General features: G+C 34.4%; 1 protein-coding gene across 2 annotated transcripts in view; it reads left to right on the forward strand.

Moving 5' to 3' along the window:
• The window catches only part of SLC12A7 (solute carrier family 12 member 7), a 75837-nt gene that overhangs the window by 15315 nt on the left and 40843 nt on the right, over positions 1-19679 (forward strand). For both annotated transcript variants that reach the window (XM_058042306.1, XM_058042314.1), the window contains exons 3-11: positions 1488-1610; positions 4039-4185; positions 4915-4969; positions 7190-7320; positions 9372-9613; positions 11843-12054; positions 16188-16355; positions 17732-17830; positions 18494-18551. In XM_058042306.1, coding sequence (XP_057898289.1) covers positions 1488-1610; positions 4039-4185; positions 4915-4969; positions 7190-7320; positions 9372-9613; positions 11843-12054; positions 16188-16355; positions 17732-17830; positions 18494-18551 — 1235 coding nt within the window. The remainder of the gene's footprint in view (positions 1-1487; positions 1611-4038; positions 4186-4914; positions 4970-7189; positions 7321-9371; positions 9614-11842; positions 12055-16187; positions 16356-17731; positions 17831-18493; positions 18552-19679) is intronic.

The raw sequence follows: 19679 nt of genomic DNA on the forward strand, positions 1-19679 counted from the left end.
GCAGCATCAACTAGTCTTGCTCTGATGCTTGCTGTTAACAAAAACAAGGTGCTTCCAACAGTGTTTAGCCACCTTACTGTTGCATTCTTCTCAATTTTTTCTTGTTGTTCTCTTACATTTTTCTCTTCTTCCTTTCAAATATCTTTGTACAGAGGACATGGTTTTTCGTCTCACCTGTGCATGACCCAAATAATGTATATTTACTATTTTTCACTGTTCTAGAGAAAATTTTGCTAAGGATCAAACTAATGTTGATCATTAATTGTCTTTTTGTCATGTATGCAATATCTTAGTATTTTTTGACAGGAATGATGGTTTTAAAGTTCTGTCATTAAAGTTCTTCAAGCTCTATTCCATAAAGCCATTTCCAAAACTTTATGTGGTTCAAATTAGTTGCTGTATTCCTCAGTGATGATAATTTGGCCACAGCTGCTTTTTGTCCCGAATCTGTTATTTTGAAACATGGCTCACATTAAATCAACTGATATAAAACCATTATTTTTACGTATCTCAAGTTATAGATATTGCTGTTAACAGTATCACGTTGAAACCCTTCTAGTGACTGCATCACTGCTGGTGTTGTGGTGAAATTTTTTGCTACTATGTATGTTTCAGAGTAAGTTTCCTATAATCTTGTTTTTCTTGTGTTTTCAGATGTGAGAATTGTATAAACTGTTAAAAAGAAATTTGACTATTATGACCATTATCATTACCTAATCTCCCATACTTTACTTCTTGTCTGTGTTTGTCACCCTGTTCTCTTGTCTTCTTTCCAGTGTTCAAGATTTTGTATTTAATTGAATTCTCCTGGATCCATTTTTCTTGGAATTCTAATGTTGTGTATTCTCTTCTGGATTGTATGATATGTTTTAGCATGCTTTTGTTTTGTAGCAGTAAAGAAAGATGGGCTGACTTCTGTGTCAGGTGCTGTTACATATGTGCAATTATATGTAATAGATGTGTAGGTATTTTCAACAAGTTAACACTTTGAAAGTAGTATGCCTGGTGTAAGAAAATATGTAAGCCTGTGGCACTAGACTTCAGAGAGGTACTTAAGTACCTTAGTGCTTGAAAAATCATTTGAAGTCACTTTCTAAAGACAAGCAAGGTGCTGGAAAAACTCATGTGCTGGAAAAACTAAAATGACCCAACTTTACCAGTACAATACACTAAAGACTGTGCTGGGATGAAAATAAATTTTTAAAATTGCAGTGGAATTTCTCTAGGATTTCCTTATATTCGAGCTGCATATTGTAAGGTAGCATAAAAATATTAAAGAAATGGTGCAACATAGCCATGTAGAGTTAAACTTCTAGAAATAATAGGGCCTTCTTGTTGGTTGAAAGCTGACTGGTATTCTGTCATGCTAATTTTTTTATTTGGCTGAATCAGGGCTGACCTGTTGAGTATGTTTGAAGCAGTATCTAAAACGATGACTTAAAAAGAAAATTTATTTAATAAATGCAGTTTTCTTCAAAACCCAACAGGAAGAAATGGATAGTAACCCCATGGTGTCATCTCTTCTGAATAAACTAGCAAACTACACTAATCTGACTCAAGGAGTGGTGGAACATGAAGCAGATGAAGACAGCAAACGAAAGGAAGTGAAGGTATTTAGATTTCTAATAATTTATCGAGATAAAGCTAGCTATAAGAGGTGTATTTTTCAACCGGAAAAGAGAATATGTGGGCACCAAAAAATGGGAGTGAGGTTTGTAATACCATGTTTAGAACGGAGGCATTTTTGCAGGACTTGTGTTAATTTGATGTTCTTGTTAGCATGTTTTAGCAAAACTGTGCTGTAAAACCCGTAGGTAAAACATGTGCAAAGCTAGGATCTGAAACATGGAGTATACCCAGTTTTTTCTTCCTTTCTTTTCTTCTTCCTTGTGAACTTGTGCAAGCATCAGTACCTGTTACCTACCTCTAATGAGCATACAGTAGGACTTTTTGCAGGTTTATTAATATATTTTAACTGCCTAGGTTTTTAGGTAGTTATATTAAGGCAAATTTGAGATGAAACAGGTCACTCTTTTAATTCTATAAGCATATTTGCACCTCTTAACATGGTAGTAGGTTTTTTGAGTAGCTGTCTTAGTTTTGTGTGTTGGAGTAAGTATTTTTAAAACTTAATGGATGCATTCCAAGAAAACACTTTGTCACAAACATCAAAAATATTGTACTTGGGGGAGGGGAAATCATATGCTCTGTGTGACACATTGCTAAACACACTTGCTAGAAGTGAGCTGAATTCTTCAAGGCTTGTCTGTCTACTGGATACCCAAAATGTGTATCTGTGTCTGTAGAGGTGGAATGTATGCAATAGTTGGAGTCTGCAGTGGCATGTTGGATTGATCCCTCTGTTAGCAGAGGCTGATTTTGAAGGAGAAAGCTTGGAATAAAGCATGTGACCTGACAGAGTATAAGAACGTATAGGCAAGGGAAGAATGATGAGCTGCATGGTGAGCATGGCGACTGAAACTAAGAAAATAAAGGTGGATGCTGGGAAGAGACAGTGCTGGTAGTCACCTGTCTTTGTGTAGGAGAAGGGGTCCTGCTACTGAATTTATATGCTGAGCTATGAAGAGAAGTACATGAGAATGAGAAAAAGGAAAATGAGCACAGAGCAGAAAAGACAGAGATAAAAATACATTTGAAAATAAGCTTAGAACAGCAGCTCATTTGATTGGAATAGAGCTTTGAGTGGAAGTTGGTACCAGGACAGTGGGCAAGGGTCAGAGATAAAGTCCAGCTGTTTGTTTAACTTTTTCCTTATCCTGCATTTGTTCATGGGTGTGCTTTCTTACTGTTTGTATAGTTGTGCTTGATCTATATTTGTTTCATCTCATTTGAAGATAAACTTCAGATGTGAGAAAAGTAACACTGATCATCTCACACTTTCCTTACTGTGAACCCCTTTGTCTGTTCAGCTGCTGTGTAGAGGTTTTTGTCAATGCAGCGCCATATTACTCCCTCTGGAACTGACTATGAACAAATGAACATCATTTGCTTGCACTTGATCTTGTTTGTGCTCCATGTGGTGTCCTGATAACACAATTTTTATGTATGTGTCTTAATTTCATTTCTGAAATTGTGATAGTTAAGTAGTAGCCTGTCAGAGTAGCATTTTAATGGTGTGATTGAGACAGTGGAGCTGATGCTGCGCATGGATATTGCCCAAGATGCTAAAAATAAAAAATGCAGTCTAAATGGCTTTCTATGGTTTCTTATAAATACTTGGATATTTAGTGTTTTCTTAATAATTTTGATAACTTAAATCAATTGCCATTTTTCACAGCCCAAGTTGTGATTTAAGACTATCTTGTGTAACTGGAAAGCTACTGTGTATAACTGTTGATTTTAACTAGATTATTTCAAAGCCCGTTTTCTCTTCATAAGTGTAGATGACTGAAACTTTAGTGATGAAACCTGAATGCTTTTGTGTATGTCTTGACCTATGATGATCACTAGCAAATAAAAAGTACACATATACTATGTTGTGACAGGTTTTACAGTTTTTGAAAAAAAGAAATTGTAGTCAGCTCTGCATTACTTCATGCTCTGTCTTAATACCTTGTCTGTCTTTTTTTAAAATTAAAATTACTATTGAATATAATTTTTTGTGCCAGCTTTGTGGCAATTTGTGATCAACTTTTTGCAGAATATAAATGATATTTTGATTATGGCAGTAATTTATCTTTAACCTGTAACTTTAGCCTGTAACTGGTATTTCAGAAAAAGTTTGTAAAGTGTTATGATCAACAGATAAAGGGCCATCCTGTCCCTATCAAGGTGTCGTCCTAATTCCTGTTGAACAAGAGAGTTTGTTATCACAAATAGTTTTCTCTCTTTTCAGGAATTTTTCTTTATTAATAGCACATGAATATTTGCAAAGCTGGACACTCCGAAGCTACCATTCATTTTCACTTGGCATTTGTTCATGGACCATTTGTGATAAGTGTTTGTGGAATAAAGTGTTTATAGATTTAAATTTTGTAGTGCAAAGGAATTGAATTGATGTTCTCGCTTTGTTTCCAGGGTCCACGAATGGGCACCTTTATTGGCGTATATCTTCCCTGTTTGCAAAACATCTTGGGAGTTATCCTTTTCCTGCGTTTAACATGGATTGTAGGAACAGCTGGAGTTCTTGAGTCTTTCATCATTGTGTTCATGTGTTGTGCTTGTGTAAGTTAACCTTATTTTATTTCTTTTTTAAACTCCTGTCCAAATCCTCTGTTGAAGGAGTACTGACACCTTCTAATGTATGAGTATCAGGGAAAAAATAACCATATTTAATAATACTGGTAAAATTGTACTGGTATTTAACCAGTATGGTTCAATTGAGAGAAATGGGTTATATATATAAGCAGTGGGTGTCACCTGTCAGTCTAACCCGTACGGACATTCTTTTGAGTTGATCAAAGTAAGCTTTTTTTAAAGTTTTATATGAGTTTTATTAAATCAGCCTTTAGCAAATATTTCATTATTAACTTAGAGATCTGAAGTGTTCTGCTTTTTTCAATTTCAGAACAAACTGAATAATAAACTATAAATCAAATTCCACAGCATTGCATCTATAAAGTAATTTTTTGGAATATGAGATCTTTCCTAGATGTTGTCATAATAATGTTACAATTAGTTTTCACTACTTTTTAAATTGAAATAATGAACATACTATTTTAAGTATATGCAATAGTCTATATTCTTCCAGTTCTTTAAAGACTATGTCAAGTGTAAGTTAACTAAATCTTCTGCCTGAAAAGTTGAGTACTTGAGTTGCATGAATATCTCAAATTAAACATCTTGGGGTGAAAAAAAATCTAGTTACATTTGATTACTGTTTTGCCCAATCTTTAAAAAAAACCCCTCCAAAACTCTGGTATTTTAAATTTCCTCTATTTCATCTTTCCACAGACTATGCTAACTGCAATTTCAATGAGTGCTATAGCAACAAATGGCGTAGTTCCAGGTAATGAAGAATTTTATCTTACATGGCAAATTCTTAAATAATGGAAGTTTAAATCTGGGATAAGAAATTCTTATCATTCTCAAATATCAGAAGTAATGCTTTTGTATCAAATGCATTTTTTCTTTTAATTGATTTTATAAATAACTTTTTAATGTGAGATGCAGTCTTTAAGACTGGGTCTTCTGGGAATTACAGTCTGCAGCACATCTTTGTCATCAGTCATTTGATCCTATTTTAATCAAAGATAAGATGTTATAAATTGAATTAATAGAGACTGGTCTTCACACAAAGCACATTTCTTTACAAATAAGGGTACTACTTTTCTCTCTCCTGAATTTTCCTACATTCCAGCTAAACCCTGGAGTTAGTTGTCTTGTTTTCTGCAAGAATAGTAACTGGTCTCATGGCAAAAATATTTTTCTGCATAAACACTCTAGGTTCTGCCCATCTCAAATTTTCAGGATAGATTGATAAATTGATTCAGCTTCATAAAGTAAAAGATTTTTTTTTAGTTGCAAAATCAATTAGCTCTTGAAGCTCTTACCCTTTTTAGTTTCTCAGCACAATAATTGATAGAACTCAGATATTGGTATGAACTCTGAACTTATACTGAAGTTGCTGGGCTATAATAATAGTAAAAGCTATAATTTGTGAAGGATGTAGAGTAACTGTATTACAATTGTATTTCATGGATCCAGTACCATATATGAAATAAAAAATCAATAGACAATTTTGTTTAAAATACTTATGTTTTATAATAAAATTGAGTTATTCAAATCAGTGCGCAGATAACTAAAATGTTCTGCTCTATTCTCATATTTTTAAAGTTCATTTTAATGGCTTTGTTTAACATCTCTCACAGACTTTGAAGCCTGCAGTTCTTACATGAGACAGGTCCTAATTTTCACTTTTTTTGTTGGTGGTGCCAGTTTCTTAGAGAAATTATGCTTGTCCTGAATATATGGAGAAGGCAGGAAGCACAGATAAGAACCCAGGACTGAAGGAGACCTTTGTTTTGCTTTTATATGCAAGAGCATTCATTATATTTAGTAAAAGGATTGGTGATGCATCATAATATCTTTCCTTGTTTCTCATTCATTCAGATTGAAAACACTGAAGTCTGTGGAACAGACTGCCCAGGTGAATGGTGGAATCACCATCCTTGGAAGTGTTCAAAAAACAAGGAGGTGTGGTGCTTAGGGACAGGGTGTAGTGGTGGACTCAGTAGTGTTGGATCAATGATAGGACTTAGTGATCTTGGAGGTCTTTTCCAAATTCAGTGATTCTATGAAAAACAGCTTTAGACTCTTCACATTGATATATGTTATTTAAAATTGCACACATCTTTCCTCTGTCTCTTTCTTCCCACAAGCAGGACAAAAATCATTAATTTAAGAGTAGATGGAGAGGGAACCAGAGAGAAGAGTTTGCCTTGAGGTAGTTGGTTGACATTCTAAATGAAAGAGATGAGCTTGAAATTTAGAGCCTTATTAAAAGGCAAATAGTGCAATGGAAATAGGATGGTGGTGGTATAGTTTATGACTTAAAGAAAGATGATGCATACATATAGGAAGTAAGAGTGAGAAGAATTGAAGAACTCAGGCTAAAAGTGAATTTTTTATATGTGGACAAAAAAAAGCAATCCCTTCCCAACACCTTTAAACAGTACTAAAAAACTGTGAACTGTAGTGAAAGTGGCAATGGTTTAGTATACAGAAAATAGAAAGAATCAGTAGAAAAGAATCTGTTTTGTCCTTGTCTCATAAAGCAATTATTTTGGAAATTGTATTGTTTGATAGGGAATAGCTTAAGGTTAGAAGCTAAAAATTCATTCATATCTATTTATACCTGTATATCCTTTTCTAATTTACTTCTGTTAACTTGTGGAATTTTTCCTCTTCTTTCTTCGGTCTTCGCTTTCTATTCCACAGACAATGCATATGGGGATATTAATCTTGAAATGTGCATTCTAACTATCTAGATGGTATAGACATTGGTTACAGTCTAGTCATGAGTATGTCAGTGGAGGAACATGCAGTGGTTATCTTGATTATGTTGACTGAATGATTCAAATTTTTGCTCTCTACTGCCATCCCTTATCTGAAGTACTGGAAGTGTTTCTGGAAGTGTTTTGTTTTATTTCTTTGGTGTTTTTTTGGTTTGTTTTTTTTTTTTTTTTTTTTTTTTTTTTTTGTTTTTTTTTTTTTGTTAAATTCGCAGCTGGAGGCTCTTACTACATGATTTCAAGATCTTTAGGGCCAGAGTTTGGTGGAGCAGTGGGACTTTGTTTCTACTTGGGTACAACTTTTGCAGGAGCAATGTACATTCTTGGTACCATTGAAATTTTATTGGTAAGTACTAGTATTTATTAAGACTAAATGTATTTGGGCTGTTTCAGGATATTGCTGATGAATTTTCTTAATGGTCTAAAATGCATTCTAGTTTGGTGATCGTTAATGTTTTGATACTACATTTTAGGATGTTGATATTTATTCTTACTCATGATTATTTGAGGAAGTTAAATTCTTATCAGTAATACAAAAATAAATTAAATGCTATTTGATGTATGTTTATTTTATATAATTTGTGAACCAAGCAGAAATATTCTCTTTCCAAATAATAGGTGGAAAGCATTAGCAGGGTACTCACTGCTGCTTAATGAAAAATAATCTATCACACTTCCTCATTTCTGAACTACTGGCTTTGAATTTTCATATATTTGCAAAGATGCTGTGGAATTCTGCCTGTGTGGCAGTGGCCTGGCTACTATGTCTTTGTTCATCCAGGAGGTGCCAATAATTGGTCATCAACTCAGAAACTAAATATATGCACAGAAGATACTTAAGAATTCTTTCTTGTTACTTACTATGATCCGTGTAATCAAATCCAGGGTTTTTTTACATTAAAATTAGAGATAGTAGTCACAAATGCTTGCTTGTATGATCTGATCTGGCTTGTTTTCTGATCTATAGCAGTAACACAAGCACACGTTCAATTGTGGATTGAATTTGGTGCACTGTTCTCCCTTTTAGAAGGTCATGCTGGGTTTGTATTGCTAATAAAAATGTACAAGATCTATCTACAGAATTTGAAGTAAAATGCTGCCCAGGATATCTGTCAAAGACCTCAGAATAGACCCCTGACATAGCCACAAGGCATGAGTATTGCTTTTTCTTTCATTGGGGCATGGATTATTTGGAGAAACAGAAATCAGTCATCTGCCTATGGTTTTCCCTGGCAAGGCTTTGAACATCAGGGCAACAAAATCCACAAGAAAATCTTCTGGAGTACCTCCATAGAGAGCCTGAAACTTCTGCAATGTCACAGTATAGGGTTTTTTAACAATATATACTTTATCTGTAATAATTTTTTTTTAGTTTGCTTCCTTTTTCTTCCATGATGATGTGACAATTTTCATATCTTCCAGCATTCTAGTAAATAGTAATTTACTAAACTTAAATTTAATTTAAGAAAATTCTGGTAAATTATTGTCTATGTCTATTTTTGGATTTTGCTTATGAATGCATCACGTCAGTCTCCTGTTCAAAGTTTCTTCCTGCCTTTAGAAATTATATTATTGAAAAATCGTCATTTGAGCAGTTTTTTTGAAGGACTGGAGTTGCCTCAAGCCCTAATATTCAAGCCCTGGTAGTGGAACAGAGAGGGGTGTTTTTAGGGGTGCTAGAAGAAGGCATATAGATATTGTTGTGTAGTGTAGTACATGAATGTCTTAGAACTAGATCAGTTTGTCTTCTCACACACATTTGTCAGTATAAATGCTATTAACAGTTTTCAACTTCTTTTCAGGTAGAGCACACCAAAGTTTAAGAAAGAGAGATCTGTGTGAGAATCTTGTTTGAAATTGCAGTAGTTGGAAATGTGTGGTTTAGCACATGACAAAACTTCTTCACAATAATTGTAAATTGTGCTCTTGCAACTTTAGATTAAAATTTTATGAAGTATTATATAGGGTCTATAATACTGAAAAAATTTTTAGTTTATTATACTTTTGTTTGTTTCTTCATATTTTGTTTCAATCAATGGAAGTCCTGTTTATGGTGTGGGTTTTTTCTTTTATTTTTGTCGCGGTCTACTTCCTTCCACCACCAAATTCCTTAGCTGTTTTCCCCATTTGGCAGACACATGAATTAGAGGAGTGGAAGATCTTTAATAGGAGATAAGAAGCTGGAGCAAAATTTGTATCCTATTCTTAATCCTTGTTTTTCTTTACTCTCACCCTTTTCCTTCCTTTATCTCTAGAGTTTCTCGATGCCCAAATTATATGGCTAAACTCATTTGTGAAAGCAAAACTGGTATAGAATGTTAGATTTTATAGTTCAAGTAAATGATTTAATAAAATGTTCATTATTACATGTATGATAGTTCACCATATTTCTTGCAGACCTATATTTCTCCAAGTGCTGCTATATTTAAAGTGGCAGATGCTGGTGAAGAAACAGAGGCTATGCTGAACAACATGAGAGTCTATGGAACGTGTATCGTCATTCTGATGGCCATAGTAGTTTTTGTGGGAGTAAAGTATGTCAACAAGCTTGCACTGGTCTTCCTTGCCTGTGTGATTCTTTCCATCATTGCCATATATGCTGGAGTTATTAAGACTGCTTTTGATCCACCTGACTTTCCGTAAGTGCAATATTGACTTTTGTATGTTATTTAAAAGAAAAAAAGTGTGGGGAGGGAATAGCTACTGTAATCATTTCATGTTTTAAGCTAAATTTCAAAATACAAACACATTGCTTTCAGTGGTAGCTTTCTGTAGTTTAAATACCAATGTGGTCATTTGATATTCTGAGAAATATTCACATATCTGAATATTTCTCTCATTTTTCATAAGATATGATAACTCTAGAAAATGTTCTTTGGTGCTTAAAATTTGGCTGTTATTTCATCCATACCCAAGAAGCAAGAATGTCTGTTTTCCTGACAGTAAATGTAACTGCTTTTTCTAAAGATTTTAACTAAAAACCTGTAGAATAAAGTAAAAAGGTCAAGAAACCATTGTCGCTATTAAGTATTGTTATAAAAAACCCATAAATTTAAACTTTCTGTGTTATGAAGAAATTTTAGAAACTTCCATTTCTCCCTACTTAAAAACGACACATTGAAATGTTTAAATTCACTTGTGTTTGTGAAGGCTTTCCCATTAATAAAATAAAATGTTATTGTTATGCATGACACATTGCTTCTCAAGGTCCTTGATGTGCTTAATTCTTAGCTCAGTAGGAGTTACTTCTTCACTCCAGTTAGCTGCAATTTACTTTACCCAGTTACATGAGTTGCATTTTTGTGCATATTTTTCTGTTGAAAGATGAAAGAAAGTTAAATTGCTTAAGACATGATCAGAATAGGCTGATAACTTCAGTCTTGTGTGGCACTTGATAGTAAGAGTTATCCTTTGTTGTATGATTGTTACAAATTCAATATTACTTTGAAGTGTTGGTAATTACTGCTCTAATTGACCATTAGAGCAGTACTTGTGGATTGTTCTGTAGCATTGTTTTCCGTGTAATATGTAAAACTTTGACCTATTTCTGAATAAAACTTATGTTTCTTACACTAACTTCCAACGGGGCAACAGTAATATCTTTTTGTGACCTGTATAAGTAAAAGAGAGTTTGTGTGGATATGTAGCATAGGTGAGACTCATTACCAAGTTCCTGGAGGTTTTATATGTGGCTGCTACTGTAATATTATTGTATTGGGGGGAAAATATAAAGAGTTTATTTTCCACTAAATATAATGGTTTACATTTAGAGTCTGCCTCAAAATGAGAAACTCAAGTAGGGTCTTGTGTAATGGTAAGATTGATCTGATGATGGTCATTAAAAAAACCCAAACAAAACACTTCCACTTAGCTGGTTAGTTAGGTTGATATCACTAATTTCCATTAAGTTTGTCCATTGTGTAGGTGGTAAAATAGTTTACCTCAAGATTTCCCAGTTGAATCAAACTGAAAGAAGTTTCCATTGCTTGTATTATTTGACCCTGCTGCTATTGAGTCATCAAATCAGTAGCAATTAAAAAGAAAACTAAGCAAGGCAAGTGACAAGATGATCTCTTTAGCAACAGTTTTCTGTTAAATCTGCTCAAATTCCATGAGATGCAATACCTTGAAGCTGTGCTGGTGTATCTGCCTAACCCTCATTTTATATTTGATGTTCCTTCTTTTGTCTTCAAAGATCTATATCATTAAATTTTTAAGCAAGCCTGGAATCTTAAACATCTTTTGTATAGTTTAACAAAGAAATATACCTAGATCCTTAATGTACTCTGCTGGTAGGAATTTGCTTTTGACAGCTGTTCAGACTTTTCTCTTTCATTCCTGAAAAAAAAATTGCTTCCCAATACATGATTCTTTAATTTGTACTCCCATCACTGTTGTCATATTTGGCTGTTTAATCTTCCTGGCTTATTTCCTACCTTTTGGATTGTAATTGTTTTGGGGATCATCTAAAGTTTTCAGTTGCTTGAAAAGGAAGAGAATGGTTTACTTGTTTAAACTCACTTTTATATTTTCTTCATCAGACTCATCTTTTAATTAAGTTTATAAAGTATTTCTTAATTTTACTTCTTTCTTGTAGGGCTGAATGCATCATAATTGCTGTTATGTAGTAGTCAAGCTGCTTAAATTGATTATGCTTTACCATAAAGAAGAAATATTTGATCCCTATTTTAAAGACTATTGATGATAGTTTTAGATGTAGAAACTATATACTGTTTTAGTAGATGTAGTATAAGCCTTAAGGTAGATAGTGTAAATAACAGGTTTCTGAAGAAGTCTAATGGACAAAAAATGGCATCATTCACAGCCTTGTATTGAAGGAACACTGACTTTATTTTTCTTTTTTATAGTATCTGTCTCCTTGGAAACCGTACATTGTCAAAACGCAGCTTTGATGTCTGTGCCAAATTTACTGAAAGCAATAATGAAACAAAGACTACCCCTTTGTGGCTCCTGTTCTGTGATAGTTCTTTGCTTAATGCTACATGTGATGACTACTTTAGTCTCAATAATGTAACAGAAATTCAAGGAATTCCAGGAATAATGAGTGGAGTTCTAACTGGTAAGTTGGAAGGCACAGTGACTTAAAAGTTTTTAGACATTATTAATTTGGCCAATGGCTGGTCAGTAATATAGCGGTCTAGTCTGTTACTGTTTCTTTACCCCTAGTCTGTGTGAAAGATTACTACCTTGAGAATGCTTCTCCCTATAAAAGAACCTGGTTTTAGAATCTTAGTATCAAGTGCTTTAATTTGGGGGTAATTGGAGTTTTATAGGTACTCTTTCAAAAGCCATTGTTCAATCAAAAAGGTGATAAAGTGCTCATCACAGCTTTTTTTTTTTTAAATGTGTATGCCAAACACACATTTCAATAAGCCGTTCATAATATTCTCAAACTCTACTGAGACGGAACTTGTTTCCACTTCACAGGTGGTGCAATGAGAGTGAAGTTCTGTGGATTGTCCAATGTGTACAAGTTAGTGATTGAATTAGGGAAGAGCAGTCTACAATGTACAGATTTTATTCTCTTTACAGATCTGTATGATTGTGGAAGCTTGGAATTCAGATTGCATCAAGTCATAGGATTCATCTTAAATGTGTAATAATTTGTATTGTACACACACAAATAATGTCTCTGGGAATGAAATGGATGCTCTGATACCTCTGCTTTGCCTTTCTTTAAAATAAAGTTTGATTTATATAAATACGCTACATAGGCACATTAGACAGTCGCTGCTGCAACAGTACTCCAGTTGAAAATATCACATATAAAGTGTACAAATACATTAAAAGATACTTCTCTGAATCAAAATTTGTGGCTATTAAAAAATAATTTACTCAATAAAAAATGAAATTATTTGCTTGTTGCAAGAAATGTAACTTAGAGTTTATTCTCTGAATTTTATGATTTATCATATGCATATCTACAATTTTTCATTAATAATTTTGTACTTCCTGCCCCAGCTCACAAGTTAGCTGTATGTTACAATTTTTTGCTACCTTGTAAGATTTAAATTGTTCTTTTGCTTTTTGGAGGTTTCCAGCTGAGTACTATTTTTTCCCTTTGTTCCATTCACTGTTTAGTGTTTCATTCAACAAGCAATCCTGTATAAAAGTATATTTTGCTAATTTATTCTCACATAATGTTAAGATCTCTAAAGACCAGGAGTCTGCTGAAAGCTCATTGTCAGCAACACGCTTTCCACTATTCACTGCTCTTTGCTTACCTGTAGTGAATTTCATCAATTCCATTATGTTTACTCATGGAATCTGATACATTTTTGTTTATTTTTGTTTTTTTAAAGTTCCTTGCAGCTGTTTTTCCTTCTACAACTTTGAATTAACTGAGAATTGCCAGCAGGCTCTCATCCTGGTACTAGCTCCTATTTTTGGGCTGTTTGAGTGTACTGATAGCACTGGTTACATCCTGATGGTCATTCTTATAGAAGTTTCCTGGTGGCTGTTCTTCATTACAAAGCTGTACTTCCATTTACTTTTGCCTGTTGCCTGTTTGAACTGGTTTTTTTTAATCCATGTGAGGAGATTTCCTCTTATCCAATGTCTCGTGTAGATTCCTTGGGTGAGAAATATTTTAATAACATGGGCAATATAGATGGACTGATTCAAGTGGATTGCCTTCATTTATGTTTACCTCAAGGAATTTGAATACTTCTGACAATTTTCTTTTGCAAAAGCTGAGTTGAGGTTTCCCCAGTTTTTCAAAACTAAAGAAAAACTGTGAATAACTACTAAGTTTTGTCAGAAATAAAAAATAACTTCCCTGTTTATTGCCTCTATCAACTGCTGTTGTTGCTATTGACTGTTCCTGTAGAGATGCTGCTCATGAGTCCTTAGTTTTTGTGTCTCCCTGAAACACTTTTAAATTAAAGAAATGGCCTTCCATTTGTCCTTGGGTATCAATACTATTTCATGTCAACCTCTGGTATTTCAGTGTTCTTGGAGATTTCAGGCTGAGTACTGCTTTTCCTGCTTTTGAAAATATGTGCTCTGCTTCTGTTCACTGATTAACATTTCTCTGAACAAGAGCTATTCCATAACAATGTGTTTCACTATCCTAGTTACACCTAATGCTAAAAGAAGGTGTCTTACTTGCTGAGTGTGAGCACACATTCTGACATCTAGCATAAGCTTGAGCTCTCGTGGCTGAAAATTCTCAAGGAGAATTTTCTTTCACTTGATGAATTTTCTGCCTTGTGTGAAGACTTTGAAGCTGCAGGCTCTGGACATTAAAGTTTCTTGAGCTGTGACTGGGAATATTCAGATGCCATGACTGTCTCAGGAAGTGTGCTAAGTCCTCACACCATTTATTGGGCACTCATATAGAATAAATATTCATCCCTTATATACCTTCTGTGAGTGTTGTCCTGACAATAATAAATCATTCTGAAAGTGGCTGACTAAACAGGCCTATAACCCTAACAGAAATTATGCAGTTGGGCTACTAGCTTTATCAACATTGTTCTGATGGTAGTAGCATGTTGGTCTGATACACTGTACCTGTTCTTGTGTATGTACCCTAAATGTCAGCTGCTAGAGGAGCCTTAGCAATCAAGGAATGGTCCTAGAAGGGCCAAATGTCTGGACTTTTCTGAAAAGTTATTCTTTTTTCTCACCCTAACTTTCAAGTCCACTTGGATTATCACGTTTGGGAAAACGAACATAGGAAAGCTCTGTGTGACATGCTATGAAAAGGGAAAGTGATTTCTATTCAACAGAATATCTAAGCCAATTTTACCCATGTGCTGGCATGCACAGTTCCACAGTTTAGTTGTATGTATTGCAGTGCTCAGGTCATTGTCAGTCCTGTGTCATGCTGAATAAAGGACACAAGCTGTTGAGTGCTTATTAAGAATTTAAGTGCTTTTGATTGGCAATTCAAACTGATGTTTTGATTTTCTTCTTATGTTTCATAGGGGGTAGATAGATGCTAATTTGGAGATCTAGTCTTATTTTACATCACTCATCTCTGCTAAAATTCCTGAAATTTAAAATTCTCTTGTTTCATTACCTTCTTATGGCTTCAGTCTGATCTCTAGATCAGTCTGTAACTCCTCTTCATTTGATTGTAGTAATACACATAGCATTCCTTAGCACATAATACTTATTTTTAATCTTTGCTGTGCCTTCTCTTCTGCTTCTCATGCATACTTCCATATATGGTTACTGATTGTAAGATTTTTTTTAAAAAGCTGGGTATGAGTACCCTCTCTTTGGCCACTTATGGTTCCACGTCCATCTTCTATTGTGCTCAAGGTTACTTTTTGCTATTATAAAGACTTAGAATACTGTACTGGAATTCCCTAGAGTTGTTCAGGATGTCTGAAAATTGGCTATTCGATCATCCTGGCAGTCCATGGAAACTGTTTATTTCCTTGCTGCAAAATCCTTTGCCTTCTTGACAGGTCAGAAGAGTATCTACTTTGTTTTCTCACAAATAATAGGACAACTTGTCTCATTTTCAAATAAGAATCAGTGTGGTCTGTTCTCACAGTCTTATCAAAGTACACAACCAGTGTTTTCCACAAATGTAAGCTCTCAAAATTTACTCTTTGACCTGTCACTCTTCAAACAAATGTGCTTAGTTTGCTGGGGAATTTGAACCATATTCTGCTGGGGTTTCTTTGCTTACTAGTGATCTTCTAGAGTTTGCTTATGCTGCTTCTGTCACCATATGGAAATTTTTTGCCATTAACAGCTGAATCATGAACTGTTATGCAGGATTCTTCTGTACAGGAGGTGTCAAAGAACTCAAATTACTGTTAAGTAGCATTTCTTTTTCATACTGCTCCTCAAAATACAAGAACAAGAAGGATTAGTATATACTAAGATTCCTTGAACCTGGAGATAAGTTTCCTTATTTTTCCCAATAGAACATCTGTGTGCCTGTGCAATGTAAGTGTACATTCTACAAATACATTAGAATTTAATTCTATAATTATATTTTGCTTTAGAGGAAGGGAAAATTTTGCAGTACACGTCTCACACTATGCCATTTTTACTAGCACGGACTGGAGTTACATAGTACCTGTTACAACTGGTATTAATCATAATGGGAAATGTCATGATTTTTGTGTGAGAAAAAGGCATCTGATTTCTAGGATTATTGCATTCTCACTAATTGATATCCTGAAACAGAGAGGTGACACTGATTTTGTTTTTTCCCCCACCTTGTAGATAATCTCTGGAGTGCCTATTCAGAAAAAGGATCAATAGTTGAGAAAAAAGATCAGCCATCAGTTGCTGGATCAGAAGAATCAAAAATGGGTGGACTTCCTTATGTTTTTACAGACATCATGACCTACTTCACAATGCTTGTAGGGATTTATTTCCCATCTGTGACAGGTAGACACAACTATTTTTCTTGCATGAGGATGTGTACTTGTATCTGGGAAAAAAAATTCATGTAAATTTTTTCATTTTCATCAATCTTATGTGTGACTCATGCTGTTGCAAGTTTCTGTGTCTGAGGTTATGTACCTTCTGGTGCTAGGGAGACATTGGTCGTGGCTAATGACTTTTGGACTTTATTGGACTTAAACAAGAAATCTGTTTAAGGGGCATTTCTATAAAGAAAGCAAAACCTTCATGTGTTACTAAATGTTTATTCCAAATAAGGTGCGTTTATAACACTTTAATCTTCAAAGACTTGAGAGAACAGTTTAATATTAAAATGATTCTTCCAGTGTCCAAGCTGCCTGGTTGACTGCCTGGGATTTGTTCACATGTCCAATATTTTGCCACATTACCTGTGTAGACTTTTTTTTGTCAAGCCTAGCCTAGTTTATTTCATTTTCCTCAGCTCATGCTTGAATGAAACAACAGACATGTTTTTCTTCAAAAGTCCCAGCTGAAGTAATTGTAATGTCAAGTAACAGAATAGAACTCCAATAAGAAGTTGCAGCACTGTTTGGTAGTTTATTATGAAGTGGAATCATCTTTTTATTCACTGTTTGAACCCCACTGCTCCCATTTCTTTACTTCAGACTCTTACCAACATTTCATCATATCTGAACCCATGGTTACTGTTCTATTCCATGGAGTTTGACAATGTTTTTGCACTGGAACATCTTGATATTAGCTTCCGTATTTTTGCTTCCAGTGGTCAGGTCAATTCTAGGAGAGATGGCAGAATTAGTTATTGTGTAGGTTTCTTTCCCCCCTGTCACTGTATGTGCTACAAAATAATTCCGTTCTCTTTTTAGATTTACAGGCATGCGTACATGTGATTTTTCTAACCATTCTTTTTCTTGCCTGCTCCTTTCTTTTTTGCTTCTAAGGTTTTATTTGTTAGTTTATTGATTTGCTTGTTTACATTTGCTTGTTGTTATGATGATCTGTTTAGTAGAAAGTTAGTGTGTTAGGTCATACTGGCTAAAATTGCCGAGTCCCTATTAATTTGTAACATCCATTCCAAGTAGCAAAATTGCTACTCCTTGTATTTCTTCACTTCAAGAATGTTTCTGACATAATACTTGAAAAATATTTTTTTAATCTGTCTTTTTACTGACCTTTATAGGATTTGCTTACTCAAGTGGGTAATAACACAGATTTCTGAATAAAATGAAGTTATAAATTGAGGATTTGTGCAGGATTATAATCTGCTTCTGTAGCCTGCTCCATTGGTAATCTTCGAGTTAAATTTGGCTTAAAATTAGATGTTCTTATTTTCTTAGTTATTATTAATTGGTTTTATGACATAAATTTTGTCTTTTTTTAAGGTATTATGGCAGGTTCAAATAGATCTGGAGATCTAAAGGATGCTCAGAAATCTATTCCTACTGGAACAATTTTGGCTATTTCAACTACATCTTTTATTTGTATCCTTTATACTGTGACTTTTTTCTTAGTCTACATTCTGTAGATTCTGTAGGTATACCAGGTTTTTCACTGGAAAATCATTAGTTTCCTGAGTAGGAAATGAATGAAATCTAAACTGAAAAGAAATCTTTTATATTTGTCTAAACTACCAGTATTATTTATAAATATTATGAAAATATGTCAAATTTTATGAACAAGTATATATATTCTACTAGTGCTTCAAATTCCAACATGTAATTGATGGTTCTAGTCAAGTGATCTGAAGGTTTTTAGCATTAGGCTTCTGTTGGCAGATTGCTGTCATACTCAGTATAACCAGATCTTAAACCAGAAACACCAGTAATAGTAGTTGTCGGTTCTTCAAAACCTACAGTACACAAGTACTTGCTTATTTGTATGAAAAAATGCCTATTTTATTGCATGCTATATGAGCTGGCTACTTCCACTACTTCACAAATCACTGTGACATACAGTCATAAAGAACATAAACTAAAAAATCGTGGCAGGGAAGAACTAAAAAAACCAAATAAAAAAGCAACCAGCAAACACACACACAAGCTGCATTGTCATGGACATTTTCATTTCATACCTTGGTGAAAAAAGATGGGATTTCTTCTATGTGATTTTTTTAGAGAGTAATCTTCCTTCAGTCTCAGTAACAGATCTCTCCTGTATAGTGTTGTTTGGTGCCTGTATAGAAGGTGTAATATTAAGAGATAAGTAAGTAATATTCAGCTTCTAATATTACATAGAGTATATGCAATCATATGTTATATTAATAGGACTTATTAATAGGCTCTTGTGTGAAATATCTGTGTGGTATATATTTCTTTCACTTAGTTTAAAACTGGAGGGAAAGTGTGTCTGTTAAACTGAGATGGCTGCAAAAACTGGTCAGGTTATTAGACTGAATGCCTTCAAGAAGCAGAAGCAGAATCTAGGATGAAGTTGAACCAGCCTAATGAAATGTTCTTGATAAAGAAAATCATAATTAGTATTTGCAGAGCTGATGGATGTGGATAAGGGGATATTACTTTGAGAGAAGTAATAGGTTTTTGAGGAACAAATGTTAAGATTTGACAATTACATGACAAGGGGAGTTTGTAAGAAGACTGCAGTGCACCATCAGACCCATAATTTTCAATAGACTATTTTTTGTTTTAAAATTTGAGTAGCACATCAGGAGTCATGTCTATTTTCAACCATGTAGTTGCCTGACAAATTTAAGGCATATTATGAAGGGAATAAATGTGATGGACACAAGTATGAAGAGAATCTCCATATTTTGATCAATTTCTCCATTAGGAGAAGTTGTTTCACAATTGTTTTCTTGCTGGTGTCTGGTTCTCTTTCCTACTGAGGCCCATGTTTGCTTATGATGATGGAACAGTGTCATTGGGGTATTGTTTAAAAGGTGGTGAAGTTGATGTTGAGACAACTTATTTTATAAGTCTAGAAGGATAATCATCAGTTAAAGCTGGATTCTAATCAAACTAATACAAGCAGTAGGGGGTCCATGAAAGGCTTTTGACACTCTCTCACAGCATCCTCATAGGAAAAATCAAGAACTGTGGACAGTGAGGTGGATTGAGAAGTGTCTGACTGGCAAATCCCAGAGGGTCATGATCAGTGGCAGAGTCTAGTTGGACGCCTGTAACTAGTGGTGTCCCCTAAGGTTTTGTATTGGACCAGTGGTATGCCCTTGTGGCCAAGAAGACCAGTGTAATCCTACAGGAATAAATCATGCAGACTCCATTTTCTTCATGATGGAAAAGCCATTTCTTTATTCACGTAACTCCTTTTTATACAGTGTTACAGACCTCATGTGTGACTCCAATTGGTTAGTAG

The sequence above is a fragment of the Melospiza georgiana genome, chromosome 1, assembly GCF_028018845.1.
Source record: "Melospiza georgiana isolate bMelGeo1 chromosome 1, bMelGeo1.pri, whole genome shotgun sequence".
Lineage (NCBI taxonomy): Eukaryota > Metazoa > Chordata > Aves > Passeriformes > Passerellidae > Melospiza > Melospiza georgiana.